Here is a 19,059-nt window from a genome sequence, read left to right on the forward strand (position 1 = left end):
CAGAAAGCCACTCCTGCTTTAAAACCCACTGGTAACACTTTGGATGGCTTTCTTCAAAAAGCTGTGGGGCAATTACCAAGGGAATTGAGCAAGCAGAATGCAGATTCTCGTTATCCCCTACTGCTGCCCTACCCCCACTAGCTCCTGCAGACGCTAATGCAGATCCTGTTGGCATGGACACTGAGCAGAGGACTCGAGTACCACTCTCGCCTGTTGTGACAATCCGGAATAATGATGAATCCCCTCCCAAAGATAAACAAAATGTGCATGAATTTAATCCTACCCTGGAGGAGAGTTGACCTCCTCAAGTAATAGGGGGTAGAGGAAGAGAATAGAGGGGTAGGATTTGAACATAAACCAAGGGACACCTCACCTGTGACCAAAAAACAGTTAAGACCCCGTAATAGGTACTAGGACTAGAAGGGGCATGGGCAGAGGGGCCATATCAGTGGCTTAGTAAATTCAGTGAGCTAATATCAGAGGCATTGGATCGCTAAGGACGTATTGAAGGTCAGCTTTCCCTTATGTTATGGGAGTTAAATAAGTCACCAGTACATGTCATGCAGAGGGACATCTCTATCCATCCGAGTAGCACAGTTGCCTTACCCTATGATAGGATGGCACCCCCGAGTTATAACACCCATTACCCCCACGGAAGGAGCCCCTTGTGAGGTTCCACCCGTAAATCCCTCGTTAATGCTCCCCGATCGAGCATTCTGGGAACCAGTACCACCTACAAAAAAATCAAAAGGTAGGGCAAGGGGTCACAAACTCCTTTAGACAGGTTTTGCCAATTGGTGACAGCCACCATCATCATAACGCAAATTTAAATTACACAGTACACACACCACTCAGCCGGGAGGGTGCAAAGGACATACTAAACTTACCACCAGAGTGCACCCCCTTTACCCTGGTACTAACCGGAGACGCCCATCTCCCTCCTGGCCGCCAAGAAAATTGCCAAAGCCTCATAAACAAATCAGATCACTGGTGCCGTAGTAAAATATCGCCCCAGGCAAACCTGTTAGACAACATTATTATGGCCAGGCGGGTGAGTTGGCTGGGTCACACGGCAAAATCTGTTGAGGGGGGATTGTGTGGTCCTTAATTTTAGGGTCTACCCGTTGGGTTTTTTCTACCCACCCTATAGGGGAAACCGTTTGAGGCAAGGGTTACCCCCCCACAGGTTTAAGAACTCCTACTCTTTCACAGCCACTGTCGTTCACCCACCCACCTGAATCGCTTTGAAACTCTTTCAAGTCTTACTGACATTGACTGACTGCAAGACCATCCTAGAGAGGCAGCCGAGGTGGGAGGTGTGGCACAGGCATGTGACAACTTAGGGAGTGCCCCAGATGATGTAAAACCCGCAGCTGAAGGGCCCATGCCCTCAGTGTGTGCCATACACTAGGCACTCGCTAACACATCAGAGGGTTCATGAAGCCATGGAAACCCTATCCCTCCCCTTAAAATTATTTCATGGAATATTGCAGGAATCCATTCTAAAATAACGAACGAGGACTGGCTAGGGTATTCCAGAGGCTTCAACATCATTTGCCTCCAGGAAAGCTGATCCAGAGAGATTACCATAGATGGATATCGTTCTTTCTGTGTTCCTGCATTGCCATCCGCTGCAGGGAGGGGCCAAGGGAGGGATTGCGGTGTTCTTAGGGGGCGAAATATGGATCTATAAAAGCCAGCTGTTTAAGCTCGTGACCCTGGTATCAGTTAATTATGATCTTCAATTTAATTAAGGTCAAAGTACTATTGGTGAATTGGTACCACAACATATTTGATCAAAACAACTGTCAGGTTATCAAATCCCTACTAAATGAGATTACTCAAGTCACCAGGTAGTGGCACCGGTTATGTATTCTTTGAGCAGGGGATTTCAGTTGCACAACTTGTAAGCATAGTTCCCAACGTGTGTGTGGGCTGGTAGATACTGACGTCCAGCCCCAGCCCCACTTTATTCATTCGCCCCAGGGCGAAGCCTTAAACTCTATTCTTGTAAGGAATGATTTAGACTTTATGAACAGTTTGGTTAGTGACTCCTTATCACAGTGTCCCGCATATGCTGGCTGTGACAGGGCCAGCCTTATTGATTTCATGCTAATATCTAGGAACTTCACCACGCTTGTTCGCGATTTTATGGTGGAACCCAATTGTGTGAGCGACCAAAACCCCCTCATTGCCTCCCTCAATTTAAAGATCCTAGTGAGGGAGGGCGGTGAACGCCTGATTCATTACCACCTGAATAAGGGAGTACGATTAAATTGGGGCAAGATCAATCCCTCCAAATTTGCGTAAGATGCCATCCGAGGAAACTACCACTCAATAATGGGGTGTTTCCAGTTAGATTTTTCCCCAGGTGACGTTGTCCAGGAGTTCGGATCACTGCTCTGATGTAGCCAAGCGGCTGACCAGGAGCGTTCAACATAGGGAACCCCAGGAGGCCCGATGGTTTAACTCCAAATGTGCCGGAGCCCATAAAGAATTAAAAAAGGGCACTCCACACTACTCTGCGCAACCAAGACTTAGTCAAAGCCGCAAGGTACAAATATAAACTTGTGATTGAGGAAAGAAAAGCAGAATTGAGAAGCTTAGCATGGGGAAGATCTGAGAAGAGCAGGAACCCTAAAAGATACCAAAAAAATTTGGGAAATCATCAACCGCCCTTTATTTACTGAGGAAGTGAGGTAGATAGACTCACTGATTTTGGGAGATGCTTGTGCAGCTAATTTTACTGGTATTTTGAACCTGCAGTACAAGAGGAAGTTTACAAGGGATCTGCCTGTAGATCTATCTGCAGCCACCCAAGTTAGCTTTTGCATCACCGTATCTGAGGTTGAGGTGGCGTTCTCTCAGGGGATCCTCTTGAAATCACCAGGGCCAGGTGGGGTGCCCCTTTACCTCTTTAAAAGCAATCCTAACTTGTGGGGACCACTGTTGATGAACGTCTTTAAGACCGTTATCATTGGCCCCATGCCTGTATCCTGGGAGGAGGCATTAGTGGTCCCTGTTTTCAAAAAGGGCCATTGAAGTGATCCGGCATGCTATAGGCTAATGTCAGTCATTGATGTCACAGCCAAGGTACTAAGTAGAGTCCTCCTTGCCCGCTTGGAGGCTTGGGCAACCACCATAGGGGTCATGTCTAAAACGCAATATGGCGTCAGGAGGGGACTAGGCACCACCGAGCAATGCCTTAATCTGTCCTTAATTATTAACATTAGTGAAGGCTAGGAAGGGCTCTATCCACCTGGCCTTCATGGATTTGTCCAGTGAATTGACACCGTTAATCGGGACAAATTGTGGGCTATGATGGAAGGCCTGAGCGTAGAAGAAGCACTGGTATCTCTCCTCCGCAGGTTACACTTGTTACACCACAGTCTCCATAAGATACGGCACCCAGGGGAAAAAAACAATCTGATAGCCTCAACAGAGGGTGTCCGACAAGGGGCTAATTTTAGCCCCCTTCTTGTTTTTAATATACACAAATGGTTTGGCGGCCCTTTGATTAAGTAGGGAGGTTTATTTTCCTAAAATTGGCAGAAAATCCATTCCCTTATTAGCTTACGCAGACAACACAGTGTTAATGGTATCGACAGCTAATAGCCTTCAGAATTCTTTTGATATTTTTACTGATTTTATGTCCTCACTTGACCTAAAACTCAATTTTACTAAATCATATATTATGGTATGTGGCTCTAAGACCACAAAAACCAAGAGCTTTATCGTGCGGGACAAGAGAATAGAAAAGGTAGACAACTTCACGTACCTGGGGAATTTATATAATAACCAGTTGAATTGGGACCTACTTGTTACAGCAAGAGGCCATCATACGAACCGGGTTGTAGATGGGCAATTTCACTTTGCACGTAAATTGGGACACAAACCTGCAAGGGAATTAATTACCCTATATAAAGCAAAATGTCTTTCTATTACAACATATGGGGCTGGACTGTGGGGACATCATCTACAAACATTGGAAAACCAATTCACCAAAAGGTTATTGATGACCCTGAATAGTACCCCCAACCGTCTATGTCACAAGGAACTGGGACTATAGTTTGTAGAGGATCGAATAGCTAGCTCCCCTTTATTTTTATGGGTAAAAATGTGGCTTTCTGAAGAATTAATGTTTTCACATGAAGTAATCATAGACTGCCAAAACCTGGTCAATGCTCCAAAAATATCATGGCTCCGCTTTGTGAGAGATAAATACCATGAGATAGGATTGGGGCACTTTTATGACAACCCGGACAGTATCCCACCAAATGCTAAAGCCATTATTAAAGAGGCGTTTTACTCCAAGGCCAACTTGTGCTATTTAGAAAAAGATGAGATGGGCCTACCACAGATGCCCCTTACCCCATTGCAACATTATTTAACTTTAACTACTGATTTGCAGACTAGATTTTATTTAAGCAGATTCCATTTACGCACTGTGCACTTTTTGTTGGCATTTCCACATCAAAGAAGGTGGGTTGACAAGCTCACACCATGTTAGTGTGACAACTCTAACAAGCCAAAGTGAGAAGCACTTTATTTTATTCTGCACCTTATATAAAACGATGGGGAGTACATTTTTAGTCCAACTATTAAGGAAAATCCGCCCTTGCACATATATTGATGGTTTAAACTTCTTGCACACATTGGCTGCTCCTGATATTTGTATTGCGGTAGCTAATTACATAAAAGTTTCTATGGCTATTAGAAAACGCTATGAGAGAGAGCTCCTGCATAACAAACTGTTTTCCTAAACCGTTCACTATAGATTTCGAATCTTATGCATTTTGAATTCTATGAACTGTATAATACCATGCTGCTCCAATTCAATTACTGCATGTAAAGAATTTTATCTTCCTGTAATTTTATAAATTGTCTTTTATAGCCTATTGATTGTAATTGTTTTATATATTGTGATAATTTTACTGTTCACTTTTATGGTTATTTTGAACCAAAATAAAGTTGTTCTTGACTTGACTGCATAACACACTAAATCACAAAGCTTATCTCATATTTTAGCCTTCTTGACTCTCATTCTATAGATGCTTGAATATTTTTAAAACATCAGAATGGCAAACGACTGGGTCCTTTTACATATATTTGCACCATATTTATCGGACTAGAGCTTCTGTTTTTCTAGGTGTGTGTTCTAGGCGTACCTGACTTCTCAGGGAAAGTTACTTTCATAGCTAGTCCGTATAGTCATATGCAAAATTCTGCTTGGTTTCGGGGTTTAACTATGCAGCACAAAGCACAGGAAGTTATAAAATGTTACTGTCAAAGGTTTTGATATTCCTTTTATAAATTCACCCTTTTCGTAAGTGAGTTGGGAGGAATATTTTGAAGTTCAGTTACCTGAACTGCCGGCACGCCTGTCTATTTTGGGAGTCACGTATCAGGGGCTCACCAATCAGGGGCTCACCACACTGACCAAGACCTTGATGTGCTTGGAGGGTTAGTGCCAGAGTTGTTTTTTTACTCTCTCAGATCATTAAAAGCCAACTTTAGCCATGTTTTAATTTTTCAGGATCTCCGAGCGCGTGGAGACCAACAGGAGTCAGCTCCAGTCTATCAGCGAAAGGGTAACTCTTGCACAAGCCAAGATCGAGAAGTTAAAAGGAAGCAAGAAGGCCATAAAGGTAAACTTGTACCTGATGTGGCCTCCATGTACACTGTGTGCTTGTTCCTTAAGCTTTCACCAGCTGGTTTGCATCTTTGTTTATCCCCAGTCCCTTCTTCTAAATATGAAGACTTAGGATATAGGAAGGCCAAATTATGTTTCCTCCATATGTGAATTTAATTGGATCTTTCTTCAGCTTGTATATAACGCATTAGGTTCCTATGGGTGTTTCTGGAGGTTCCGATTTGTTAGATTGTATTTGTACCGCACAGTACAGGGAGCCTTAAGGCCTGCGTTCAGAGGAAGTGATAGGAAATATCCAAAGCACCGCTATTGGTTACCAAAGAGATTACAGAGAATGTGAGAAAAGAAAGTAGTAGGTATTGGAAAGAAAGTAGGGAAAAATCTAGTTACCAGCTCATCAGTTCTGTTTGTTTTCAATCACACCTTGCATGACTGCTGGTCCAATTGCTTTCTTTCTTGGCATGAATTTGAACTTACTGTGACGTTCTCTACGCAGGTGTTTTCCAGTGCCAAGTACCCTGCCCCGGACCAGCTGCAGCAGTACAGCTCAATTTTCAGTGGTGCAGAAGACCCATCTTTACAGAAACGGGCACGCCGTAAGATTCAAAGCAAGCACCGGCTACTTGAGGAGAAAGCCTTGCAGGTAGTTATTCATCTCTAGTTCTTTGAGTGCAATCAACGGTCTTCAGCATAGCAAGTGATGGTGTGTTGGGATGTACACATTACTGTCTTTCAAAGACTGTTTTTTGGTGTTAGAAATGTTCCCTTTATGCATGATCACCCCAATTTGTTTTTGACATTTTTGCTGAACCATGTTTTTGCTGGTTGTAGAGCTTGGTGGACTTCGCCCCTGCTAACCAGCAGTAAAATGCTTCTGCTCCTTCTTACATCATGATGATATTGGTATTTCTCTAATTGGCATCTTTAACTTACCTATACATTTCTAGTATATGGTGCCCAAATGTACACAAAGCCTGTCAGTTAAATGTCTCCACTGGACCGCCGCACGCATTGTGCCACCTCTGCAGTGACAATACAAGCATGACTGCAGGCCTGCTATGAGTAGCACAGTGGTCCACGTTTTAACTGCAGATTGTAAAAAACAAAACACCTTTGATAAGCATAAAACACTCCTTTTTAAATATTTAAATGTCACCCCTAAGTAAGCCTTACTGCCTATTAATGCAAGGTGTCTGGTATTTGAAAGTAGGATTTGTAAAGGTTAATGTAAAACATGTCCTTACAATGACTTGCATCTCAAAGCTAGTGTCATTGTAGCAGGGCTGGCTGTTCCTTAGGAAAACTTAGGAATTCAATAATACGTTTAATAAAAGTTATTTCTGCTTAGGAAACGGCTACAAATTTATTTTGGGACTGTTTGACAAGGACCTGATTAACTTTAAAGTCTCTGTCACAAGCAGATTTAGCCAACACCCTGTGTTCCTCGAGCCAGTTCAGCCTCCTTCACAGTGGGCCTCTTGTTGACATCACAGTCCCAGATCCTGCTGGAGGGTCAAAACTTGCCACACCACCAGCCCTCCTAGCCCCAGTATAGTATGACCAAAGACATTGGCGGTCTTGAAAATGCCCAAAGTCTATACTAGGTTATCCCCAGGAACCTTTACCCCATTGGTTAGGACGCCTGTTTTCCTTTAAGGAAAATAGGATGCCTTTAAAAAAAAAATGCTTTATTTCAAAAGTTGTCAGGCATGGTGGTCTGCTGACCATTTGCATCTGAAGAAACTACAACTCATGCCTTTAAGTAACCTTAGGCCATGAGTTATAGTTTCTTAACATAAATATAACTATAACTGCTGAATTTCTATGGTTTTGTGTGGGTAAAACGGCAACTGAACTCTAATGTTCCTGTAACCTTTTGATTTTTTTCAGTGTATGTATATATAGTGTGTGTGTGTGTGTGTGTGTATATATATGTGTGCACACATACATACACAACTGTTAAAAAAGTAACATGTTTAGGTTGGAATAATACACAAGCTAAAATTAAAAACACCAAAAGCTACTGATATACGCCAATTATAGTTTAGTGAACTAACTATAACTTGTGCCCCATTTTGCTCTGCTTATGAACTCACATTATTATATCACTCATGACATGTTAAATAACATAATTCATGGCATCATTGGTTATTCTTAAATAACAACATTGTTGAAATTACTAATGAAAATAGCTAACAATTCTGACAGTATACTTTAGGCTTTGTGACCAAGGAGTAATATAACAACCTGAATTGATGTTTGGACTTTGAGGATTGTCTGTAACCTTTAGAAAGATGCAAAAGAAATTTGGAAGTGTAGAAGTGAAACAACACTATTGATTGATGTTATTGTCTTTTTACTTGTACTCACCAAAAGGATGCGTGCATTTGGGGGTAGGTCACTTAGCATTGAATAGGGAGTCTTTGGTCAGCCTTTGCTCTGAAGGGCTGAGGAAGTAGGGGGTTAGGTGGTCATGGAGGAATGGGAACAGGGCCTAGGCATAGGCCAAGCCCTACCACCTAATCCTTTTTGTATGTTGGATTCAGGTTCAGGTGTAATTGCATTTATATTGCGCTTACTACCCCTGACGAGGCGTTGAAGTGTTTTTTAGCGAGTAGCATGCTACTCCACAACCCAAAAAGGATTAGTGGTGAATTAGTATAGGGAAATTTTTAATTAATTTGAGCGATGGACATACGAGTCTGTTAGTTGGATTGAAAAGGATAGTGGATGGATATAAGAGGGAAGGGTCTAGAAAGTGTTTATTTGGTAATCATAGCAGTAGGGGAGGTTTGGGATGAGTATAGGACAGACGTAGTGGGGGAGAGGCTCTAGAAGTGGATTAGGGAAAAAGATAAGGTATCGGATGAGTCCAGGAGGAATGCATGAGGTTTAGAAAGGCTTGTTTGGGAATTCTGAGTAGTAAAAGGGGTTTTAGATGAAGCAAAGATCAGTAGAAGAGGGAAGAATCTAGAAAGGATTATTTTGGGGTCATAGTAGTCGAATGGGTTTTGAGATGAGTCAGAGTGCAGGTAGAGGATATATTGAGAGAGGTATAGGGTGAGAAATTGGGTAGTAAATTGGAGAGATTAGTTGAAAGAGGCTTGGGATGAGTCAGAGTGGAAGTAGAGGATATATTGAAAGAGATATAGGGTATTGCATTGGAGTTGCTTAATTAGGAGTAAAGTAATAAATATAAAGATACATAAGTACATGGAAGGTATATATGTAGAGGATATATTAAGAGAGGTATAGGGTGCGATATAGGGTAGTTCACTGGAGATGCTGAATTAGGAGAGAAGTAATAAATATAAAGAATCCGAACTACATGGAAGGTCCATATGTATAAGGAAGGTAATATATCTAGATTTAAGTTATTTAATAAACTCAGACTTTCAAGTGTTGCTGTACTTTTAGCTAATGTATTTTGTTTTGAATGTTTTTTCCCTTTTAATAATTCCACAGTGAAGCTATTGTAGATTAATAGTTATGATAAAGATTTACTTATTTATGCAGTGACCGATATACAAGTTAAAAATAGAATAGTAAAACTATAGGTAATATGTACATTTGTTAAGCAGACCTAATATATAATCTATATATTTTTAAACATACTTATTACACACATTTAAACAAAGGAATACATACATATAATCCAAATTAATGCTTATATACACAGGGATATGTTGTACATATATGTTTGAGTATGGTGGTTTGGGGAAGAGGCAACTCTTGCGTAGTCTTCTGAAGATAAAATAGGGCCTCCTGGCAGTAATGCCCTATAGAATTACTGTTAACATATCATAACTCGGGCTCTCGGTTTTATGGTATTTATGTTTTTGTCAATTCCGTCTGTATTTATCCATATTTATTTTTTGCTAATTTAACCTGTATTTATCCATATTTATTTTAGGTTTTGTGGAAGAATAAAGCTGAAATGTGTATATTTCTGCATTTATTTACCAGTTAATATGCACTTGTGTCTGAATGCCTGACACGTTTCGATTATTTATACACATTCAGATGGTAAAATATGCACTTGTGAGAAAATATGTACATTTTCTACTGCTATTTAACCCCTTCAGTGCCCATGACGAGATAGTCTCGTCATGGAGCGCGGTTGCGCTTTGCCCATGACGAGACTATCTCGTCATGAACCCCGCCTGCTAATGAAACGCCCGGCACAGGGCGTGGAAAGGGCGGGGCACTGAAGAGGTTAAGGCTCTTTACTATTATACCTGTGTTTTTTAAATCCCCTTGCCTGTCAATCTGCATAACTATTGTCCTGGCAGTCATGATTGGCAGGATTTAGAATCACTCAAAAACAACCCAATTTCCGTTTTTATCCACATTTAACAATAAATACAGACAGGAAAACAAATTGTTGTCTGTATTTATCTGTAAAAATCAGTAAAAACGGAAAACAGGGAGCCTTAATCATAACTGAACATAGTTATCCATAGATCTTATGTTTGGGGGTAAAGAATTCCATCGTTTGGCTGCTTGAACAGAGAAGGATGTGCCAACTATGTTTTTTTTCTTGTATGTTGGGATTTTGAGGCGAGGTGCCAATCTAGAGCAGAGGTTCCTTTGTTGAATGTATTTGGTCATTTTATTCCTGATGAAAGGTGGCCCTGTTCCATGTATCGCTTTGTGGGTGATCCAAAGCATCTTGAATGTGGATCTTCTGGTAATCGTTAACCAATGTAGGGCCTTAAAGGCAGGGGAGATGTGGACTTGTGGCTTTACATGTAGGAGCCGTTTGGGAACAGAGTTCTGAATCCGTTGTAATCTTTTCATAGTTGTTAAAGATGATCCATGGTAGAGGCTATTGGCGTAATCAAGTTTAGACCGTATAAGACCGATAGTGTAAAAATTTCAGCTGGGGTAGATGCGTCACCGAGTTTTTATAATAACAAAGCTTGATTTTGCTAGCTTGTCCCCTTGGACATTCATTGATAGCTTGGAGTTCATGGTAATTCCGAGGTTTCTTACTTCCTTAGATACATTAGGCGGTGTTCCCAGATAATCAGGCCAGGCGGTGAGTGGGTCATAATTTTTCCAATCGCCACATGTGAGTATTTTTGTTTGAGAAACATTCAATACACTCCAGCCTATGCATTCTTGGTGACCTACTGATCAACTTCTCTGAGGCAACTGAAAATGTGTGAGTTTCAAATGCTTTGGGGCTTTCCAGTTTAAGGAGTATTTGTGTGTCATCTGCGTAGTTATAGCATGAGAGGGGAAATTAATTGATCAGTGCCGATAATTACTTCATGTAGATATTGAAAAGCGTGGATGAGATGATAGATCCTTGAGGGCCCCTGCTTTTGTGAACTACGGTTTGGATGAGAAAGGGGGGGTTTGAATAACATTTGTTTTGAAGGTAGGATGTGATCCAGTCAAGGGTAGTCCCCTGTATGCCGGTTTCGTAGAGTTTTTGTATGAGAGTGTCATGGTCAACTGCGTCAAAGGCAGCTGAGAGAGGGCCAAGAGAAGTAGTGCTGCAACCCTGTTCTAGTCAACTGTGTTAAGGACATCCCAGATGGCAGTGAGGGCAGATTTCAGACCTATTTGAAAGTCTGAAATTATCTTAAATTAATTGTGACATCTGGGCGAATGCTGCTCTTTCTATCAGTTTGCCCATGAAAAGTTAATTTGGAATTGGTCTGTAGTTGTCGGGGTTAGGTGGTTCCAGGTATGTTTTCTTTAGTAATGGGCGTATGTATGACTTTTTTAGGTCTTCTAGAAATATTCCCGTTAGGGAATTGTTGTTGATTCTTCTTACTGGTGTGGCAGCAGAGGTAGTTAGAAGAATTGTTTTGAAGTTTTGTGGTGGACATGGGTTTAGAAGGGCTGCCAGCGGGCCTGCTTGCTTTGACCAGATTCATAAATTCATTGTGTGATATTTGATGGAAGGAATGCAGAGGCTGGCTTAGCCTACTCTTGGAGGGGCTGGTGCTTTTTCTTCGTTTTAAATAGGAGTCCAACGTGTCTGCTTTGGTTGTGTAATGATTTAACAGTTTGTCTATGAATTCTTGAGTAATGGGAGGAGTAAATTCAAGGCAATTTAGTTTATGAAATTTTGTGAGAATTTCAAAGGATTATTTGTTTGCACATTTAGCATTTTGAATTTTGTCTGAATAGTATCTTTCTGTAGATTTTTTGATTGCTGAATTGTATAGTATCTTAAGTTTCTGTATGTGAAGTTTTTCTTGATTGTGGTTTGTTTTGAGCCAGGTGCGCTGTAGCTTTCTAACTTGCAGCTTTGTCTCTCTTAGCTCTGTATTTCTCTAAGGTGCATGTTTTCCTTTGTCCTGTGTTGTTGTTGTTAGTGGTATTAGGAAATCAAGAGCTTCCTGTTGCCACTCATATAGTATTTTAACAGAATTTATTGTGCCTAGTCTGTATTGGATGTTAGTTGTGTTTCTAATTGTTCAAAACTGAGTTTGTTCCATGGTCGATAAGTGGATGCATGTTAGGTGGTTTTAGGTGTGTGGCTTTGTGTTTTATGTTGGAAAGCAAGCAAATGGTAGTCTGACGATGTGGTTGGAGTAAGCTTTTGAAAGGTAACTAGTTCTGTATTTGCCATAATGACATCTAGGATATGCCCAGTGATGTGTGTGTGTTTATGGATGATCTGATGTAGGTTCAAAGCGTCTAGGTCAGTGATGATAGTTTTCAGATGGGGCATATTGAGTTTGTCAAATCAAATGTTTAGGTCACCAAGAATGCACGGGCTGGAGTGTAGTGCTATCAGGTTTGAAACTGTGTCTAGAAGTGTGTCCGGGAATGTTACATTGCTAAGTGGAGGTCTGTAAAGGAGTAGGCAGTTACAGGAGGAAGATGGTGTAGGGTTGCATCTTGTGAAGAGGGCCTCACAACCTAGTATGGAGACATTATCAGCTTTAGTGATATTTAATTTTTGCTTGAATACAACAGTTAGACCACCTCATCTTTTCCCTACACGTTTTTGTGCGACAGTTTGATAGCCTAGAGGAACGGCTTCATGCAACACTGGAGCCAGGCTCAGAAGGCATTTTGATGGGTCTGCATCTGTAGGTTGTGGAGATGTTGGTTGAGAGTGAGTTGGTGACCTGTTTTGTTTTTGTATAGTAGCCATGTTGTGCAGTAGACATGGAGAAGCGAAGTTGTGACGAGTGGCATGTTGTTCATTTTGGTTGCGTCTGTTTAGGGTGGCAGGTATGAGTTGGGGGTGGTGTTGCAGCTTTTAGAAAGTGGGCAGATCTCTGTGCTTATAACTGTGTGTATTGCAGCCTGTCTCCAATACACGTCTGGGTTGGGTGACAGCTACACTTTGTGCATTCCCTCTAGACTGCCGCAAACACAGGAAGGTGAGCACTTATCTGCATTGTGATGGGTCATCCTAGGCAGGGAAGGAATGAGAGGGGCTGTCACACTTAAATAGGTAGTGTTCTGTCCAAACACAAAGCACTGATTTATCCCCCAGTGTTAGCCTGGCAGACAGGACTGGGTTGAAAGGGATCCTTGTGCACTTAAGAGAGTAACTGTGAAGTCACTCACTACATCAAAGGCACTTTTGGATAGAAGTACTAGGTCTCTAACCTCCTAAAATCAGACACTTCTTGATCTAGAACTGAACCTCTGTCAGAAGGACTGCTGAGCTGCATAAAGGCCACAACTGGACTGCTTTTCTGTTTGTTGCCTTGCTGCCTGCTGCTCCCTGACTGCTGGAAGGAGAGCTGGACTCTGCCCTCTTTTCAAGTGATCTCCAAGGGCTTGTTTGCTTGCCTCCTGTTCTTCGGGAATCTCAGGAACACAATACTTCCTACAATTCTGCTGGTGCCGCTGAACTCTGCCTTCTGTGAGTCCTACCCTTGCCTGAGGTGCCCCATCCAAGCCTTGGGCCTCAGAAGGGGGTTCTGCAGCTGTTTCCATCATCTACAGGTGCTGAGACCCTAAAGAATCAAGCTTTTGGGCTCTTCTTGACCGCAAACTGGCCCATTCGCACTGGGACTGTGCCACTTGGTTGAAGGATCCACGTGATCGTCTGCTCGCACAGCAAGCATCGCTGCCCGCGAGGCCCCTCTGCCGTCCGCATCCAACAGCTGAATCTGTTCGCCCGCAGGATGATTGCTCCTGGCAACCGTCTACTCCACAAACGGGGCTCTTGGCTCAGTTTGAGAAGGTAAAACTTCAGCTGGACATGTTTGGAACTGTATCCAACCTGCGCTCCATCGCAGTCGGCTTGAACTTTGGATTTACCCCGGCCTAGCTTGACCTAAGGTAACCTTTTAGCACTTTTGACTTCTAAGCACTGTTTTTGGTTTAGTCTTTAAAAATTCATAACTCTGGTTCTACTCATTAGAGTTTTGTCGTTTTGGTCTTGTTTAATTGCTAAAAATATAATTTATATTTCTAAACCTGTGTGGAGTCTTTCTTTGGTGTATTCAGAGTGAGTGAGTGTTTGTGTGTGTGTTTGTTTGTGTGTGTGTTTGTGTGTGTGTGTGTTTGTGTGTGTGTGTGTTTGTGTGTGTGTTTGTGTGTGTGTTTGTGTTCTTTTGCATAAATACTTTAAACATTGCCTTTGTAGATAAGCCTGACTGCTCTGTGACAAGCTACCAGAGGGTGAGCACAGGTTACCTTATTGTGAATCTAGCTTACCCTGACTAGAGTGGTGGTTCCTGTCTGGCCTGGGTGCATACGTCAGCCAATCAGGAATCCCCATTTCTAACATTACGTGTGGCTGAAAATTGTTTGCAGTGGAGGATTGATGGTTGCGGAGAGTTGGGTGCAGGGCCTTGCCGCAGCCTAGGCACTGAGACCAAGCCCTGATGCTGTTTGGATGTAGCATCTGGCCAGAGGTTATGACTGAGATGTCATTACTGTATGTATGTTTTATATACTTTTACTTTCAGATTCCTCACTTGTAAAATAATCCCAGGCATCAGACTGGATCTCGAAATCCAACGCTCTCACGTCACCAGTAAGGGGTTCTGGATTTATGCCCCCACCAGAAGTGGTGCCAAATGACATCACGAAGCCATATAGCAGCCACCACAGATCAACGTCCATTCTCTCGTTTCCATACCTTTGCCGCAGATCCAGAGCTTTCCTCACAGAAATTCCCTCAGCGCAGTACGATGCTGTCAGCAGAGTGCTCAGGGTTCAAGCCATGCAGGGATTTTGAGAGACAGATGTTAATTACTGCTTCCCATTCAATTTGTTTATCAGCCTAGGGTCAGATTGAGATTCGCGCTCCTGTGAATCCTATCTGATAGAAACTTCTAGCTGCACATTCCTTACCTTTGAATTCCCCAGGCATCCGGCTGGATCCGGAAACCTTTGCGTGAGCAATACCCCTTGAGCGTGCCGTCGGGTGGCTCCATTTGGCTCTGTGTGGCGTTGTCGGTTATGACATCACAGTCACCTATATAGGCACCACCCAATCGCTCGTACGTTGGTTCTTTTCTTTCCGCGCCAGTCTAGCGCCAATCCAGAAAGAGCTACCCCTCTGCCAATTTTTGGCAGTTTATTTTTACTTTTTTCAACCAAAAATTTGTGGATGTGTCCAGGAATGTCTTCTAGACAAGGTTTAAAAAGTGTGGCACCTGTCAGCGGGCCATATTGGTAACTGTCCCCCACCTCAAATGTCTTTAGTGTCTCAAGTGTGACCACAACTCAAAGTCGTGCTTGGACTGTCGGGCCATGGCTCCAAAGGCCTTGCAAGAGCAGGCAATGAAGCTCCTTGAGGCCTGGCAGTCGACAGTTACCAACGTGACTCCGCTGAGATCCTGGTTCTGATTGAAGAAGAGGAGGGTGCAGGACCACTCCCAGAGCCCCAAGTCCTCTTCCTCCCACTCAAGGTCTTTGGGACACTCGGGGAAGAGGCACAAGAAAAAGAAGTCTTAACGAACTTCATCTTCGCCTCAACTATCGTCCGTCGATGAACGAGGTAAGGAACACCGACGCTCAAGACACGGTTCTGCAGAGCCTGAGCCAGAGTCTACTCCGTGCCTCCCTCCATTTCTGGGAGCCGGAGCGACACCCTCTCAAAATAATTTTACGAGACCATGCACCACATATTTGAGCTGGCTGACTCCTCTGGTGAGCCTTCGGACCCCGTAGTGTAGGAAGTAGCCCCATCGGGTTCAACGCCACCTACTCAGGCCATGGCGCCTGTGGGGCCTTGTGGATCCGATTCCGGATCCGAATGCCGTCGGTCATGCCTACATGACCTTCCCCGACGTCGGACCCGAAGTCGCTGCCTTTGGTGCCAGTAGAACCCAGAGGTTCTTTGTTTTTCGTCTGTTTTTTTTTCAGTACTTTTCAGGCACCGGTGAGGACTGGGAGGGGTCTAAGGCCCTTTGGAACACCAGGATGTATCTGTGGAACAGATGGACTGGTATGAGCAACTTGGGGAGGCCAATGGACTGGACTCATCCCCAGATACTGGCATGCTCTCTCTGCCAATGGTGGCTACGGAGGAGGGGGAGACTTCTTATTTCATGGTGTTAAGGAGGGCAGCTGAGGTCCTTGGACTGAAGTTGCCCTCCATGCAGGTCAGGACCAATCTAACCGAAGTACTTTAGCCTGGGGCTTCCACCTCAAACCCCTATTGCTCTTTATTGAGACACTCACTAATGTCCTTATATGCACGTGGACCAAGCCTAGCACAGGGGCTCCTATGAATAGGACAATTGCACGCCGCCATCATCCGGCTCCTGGCGACCCAAAGTTCCTCAGTCAACACCCCACCCCTGAGAGCTTGGTGGTGCAGCATTCGACGTCTCATGGCACATTCCCTTACACCCCCTGAATAGGGAATGCAAAAGGCTGGAAACACTTGAAAAGAAGATTTTTTCTTCCGCCTGCCAGGCATTGCGGTCGGTGAATACCGCATTCTTATTGGGTGGTGTCTCCCACTGCCTTTGGGAGAGTGTTGCACAAGTGCTGCCACGGGTCCCGGAGGTAGGCCCAGGAGGTACTCTCCCAGGCAGTAAAGGATTGGAGAGATGCAGCAAAATTCACCAATAGATGTGGCCTTGACACTACTGACTCGCTGGGCAGAGCGGTTTCATCAACAGTGGCCTCACGGCGCCATGTCTGGCTAAAAACATCTGGCTTCTCGGGCGATGTCCAGGCTAATTCGATGGACATGCCCTTTGATGGTTTTTGTTTCTTGGGAGAGAAGGCAGACTCTGCCTTAGAGCGTTTCACGGACTCTCATGCTATGGTCCGAACCTTGGACCTCTCAGTAACCCTGCGTGGCCAGTCTAGCTTTTTCTTTTTTCATGGCAATGGAAGGGGTTTCCAGCTGCGCCAGCTGTATCCCAGCCACCATCCTGCACAGACTTCCCAACTTGTGCAAGGACATGGACGCGGCTCATTCCGACCTCAGAATGGAAGCCAGAAGTAATATGCCACCCAGCCCTCAGCAGCTGCAGCCTCCAAGCACTCGTGCTCTGACTCTGCAACACCATGCTACTCCAGTTGGAGGGACAATCCATCATCATTTCCTCCACCCACTGGAGGTCCATAACATTGGACAAGTGGGTCTTGCAGATCATATAGGAGGGCTATTCTCCTTTCTTTTCCTCCTACTATTCTCCAACTACAAGAACGGCAATCGGATGGTCATTTAACTTTACTCCAAGAGGAAGTTATAGCTCTCCTCGCCAAGGGGGCTATAGAGAGGGTCCCGGTTTCAGAAGTAGGCTGTGGTTGCTGTTCCCGCTACTTTCTGATTCTGAAGAACAACAAAGGGTTACGGCACATTTTAGATCTTCGGACTATCGGTCTCTTCCTCAAAAAGGAGAAGTTTGAGATGCTCACGTTGACTCGAGTCTGGTCTGCCCTAGACCAAGGAGACTGGCTGCTAGCGTTGGACTTGCAGGATGCGTATTTTAAATCCCCATCCTTTCGGGCCACAGACGTTACCTGAGGTTCAGGGTAGGCCACGAGCACACCTAGTTTACTGCACTACCTTTTGGCCATACCTACTCCCCTCTGGTGTTCACCACGGTGATGGCCGCTGCAGCTCATCTCTGCAGGTTAGGGATTTTAGTCTTCCCCCTACGTCGATGACTGGCTGTTGAAAGCGTCTTCACTCCAGGCTGACGACAACCATCTCCAGACTATGGCATACCTCATGGTTTCGCTGGGGTTTTCTCTAAACATGCCGAAGTCACATCTGACTCCTTCCCAGACGCACCCTTTCATCTGAGCTGTTTTAAACACAGTGCAGTTTCAGGCGTATCCTCCTGAGCAGCGAGCCCAGGATATTCAGGTTATGATACCAGTGTTTCAGCCTCTAGCCTGGATTTCGGTGACAATGACTCTGAATGGCCTCTTGCATCCTCTTGGTAAAACACGCCAGATGGCTTATGCGGGCTCTACAGTGGGACCGGACGTTCCAGTGGGCACAGCATCAGGGTAATCTCTCCGAAATGGTCCAGGTCTCAGAAGGAACTGCAAAGGACCTGCAGTGGTGGTTAAAAGACCGCGATTGGGTCGGAGGCAGAACCCTTTCCCTTCCCCAACCAGATCACACAGTAGTGACAGATGCGTCACTTCTGGGGTGAGGCGGCTATGTGGGAGAGGTGGAGATCATGGGACACTGGTCTCCGGCGAAGTCGGGATCCACATCAATTTGTTGGAGCTTAGAGAGATCTGGTTGGCATTGAAAGCATTTCTTTCCTGTGTCAAGGGGAAGTTAGTGCAGTCGTTCATGGACAACACCACCGCCATGTGGTACTGCAACAAATGGGGCAGGGTGGGGTCATGGACCCTTTGTCAGGAGGGCCTTCTTCTCTGAACATGGCTGGAACAACAGGTCATAACCCTGGTGGTTCAATACCTTGCTGGTTCTCTAAACGCCAGGGTGGACAAACTCAGCTGTCAATGCCTAGCCGATGGCGAATGGCGTCTCCAGTTCGAGGTGGCGCAAGGTCTTTCAGCAGTGGGGAGAGCCTTGGTTAGATCTGTTAGCCTCCAAAGGAACGCGCAATGTCAGCAATTTTGCAGGTTGGAATTTCGAAGGCTACTATAGCTCGGCTATGCTTTTCATCGCGAATGGAGCTCAGGCCTAATGTACACCTTTCTGCCCATCCCACTTCAGCCCAGGGTTCTCAAGAACATAAAGAACGACCGGGCCCAAGTCACTCTTGTGGCTCCAAACTAGGCAAGCAAGAGTATGGTATCCAGAGCTTCTGAAAATGAGCATCGATCCTCCGATCAGGCTGCCCCTTTGGGAGGATCTCTGCTGCAGCAGCAGGGGAGGCTCCTCCACCTGTACCGGTCAACTCTCCGCCTCCGTGTTTGGAGATTGAGTGGCGACAGTTGATAGCTTTTGACCCTCTCCTGAAGCAGGTGAGGTTATTTTGGCAGCCAGGCGCCCCTCCACCTGGACAGTATACGCCTGC

The 19,059-nt window shown here is 44.4% G+C and overlaps 1 protein-coding gene across 1 annotated transcript in view; it reads left to right on the forward strand.

Annotated features, from left to right (window-relative positions):
- WASHC1 (WASH complex subunit 1) overlaps nucleotides 1–19,059 on the forward strand; it is a 621,626-nt gene that overhangs the window by 298,425 nt on the left and 304,142 nt on the right. Inside the window, exons 3-4 of the mRNA XM_085652301.1 lie at nucleotides 5,537–5,648; nucleotides 6,150–6,296. Of these exons, the coding sequence (XP_085508427.1) occupies nucleotides 5,537–5,648; nucleotides 6,150–6,296 (259 nt within the window). The remainder of the gene's footprint in view (nucleotides 1–5,536; nucleotides 5,649–6,149; nucleotides 6,297–19,059) is intronic.

Source organism: Triturus cristatus, chromosome 4_1, assembly GCF_964204655.1.
Source record: "Triturus cristatus chromosome 4_1, aTriCri1.1, whole genome shotgun sequence".
Lineage (NCBI taxonomy): Eukaryota > Metazoa > Chordata > Amphibia > Caudata > Salamandridae > Triturus > Triturus cristatus.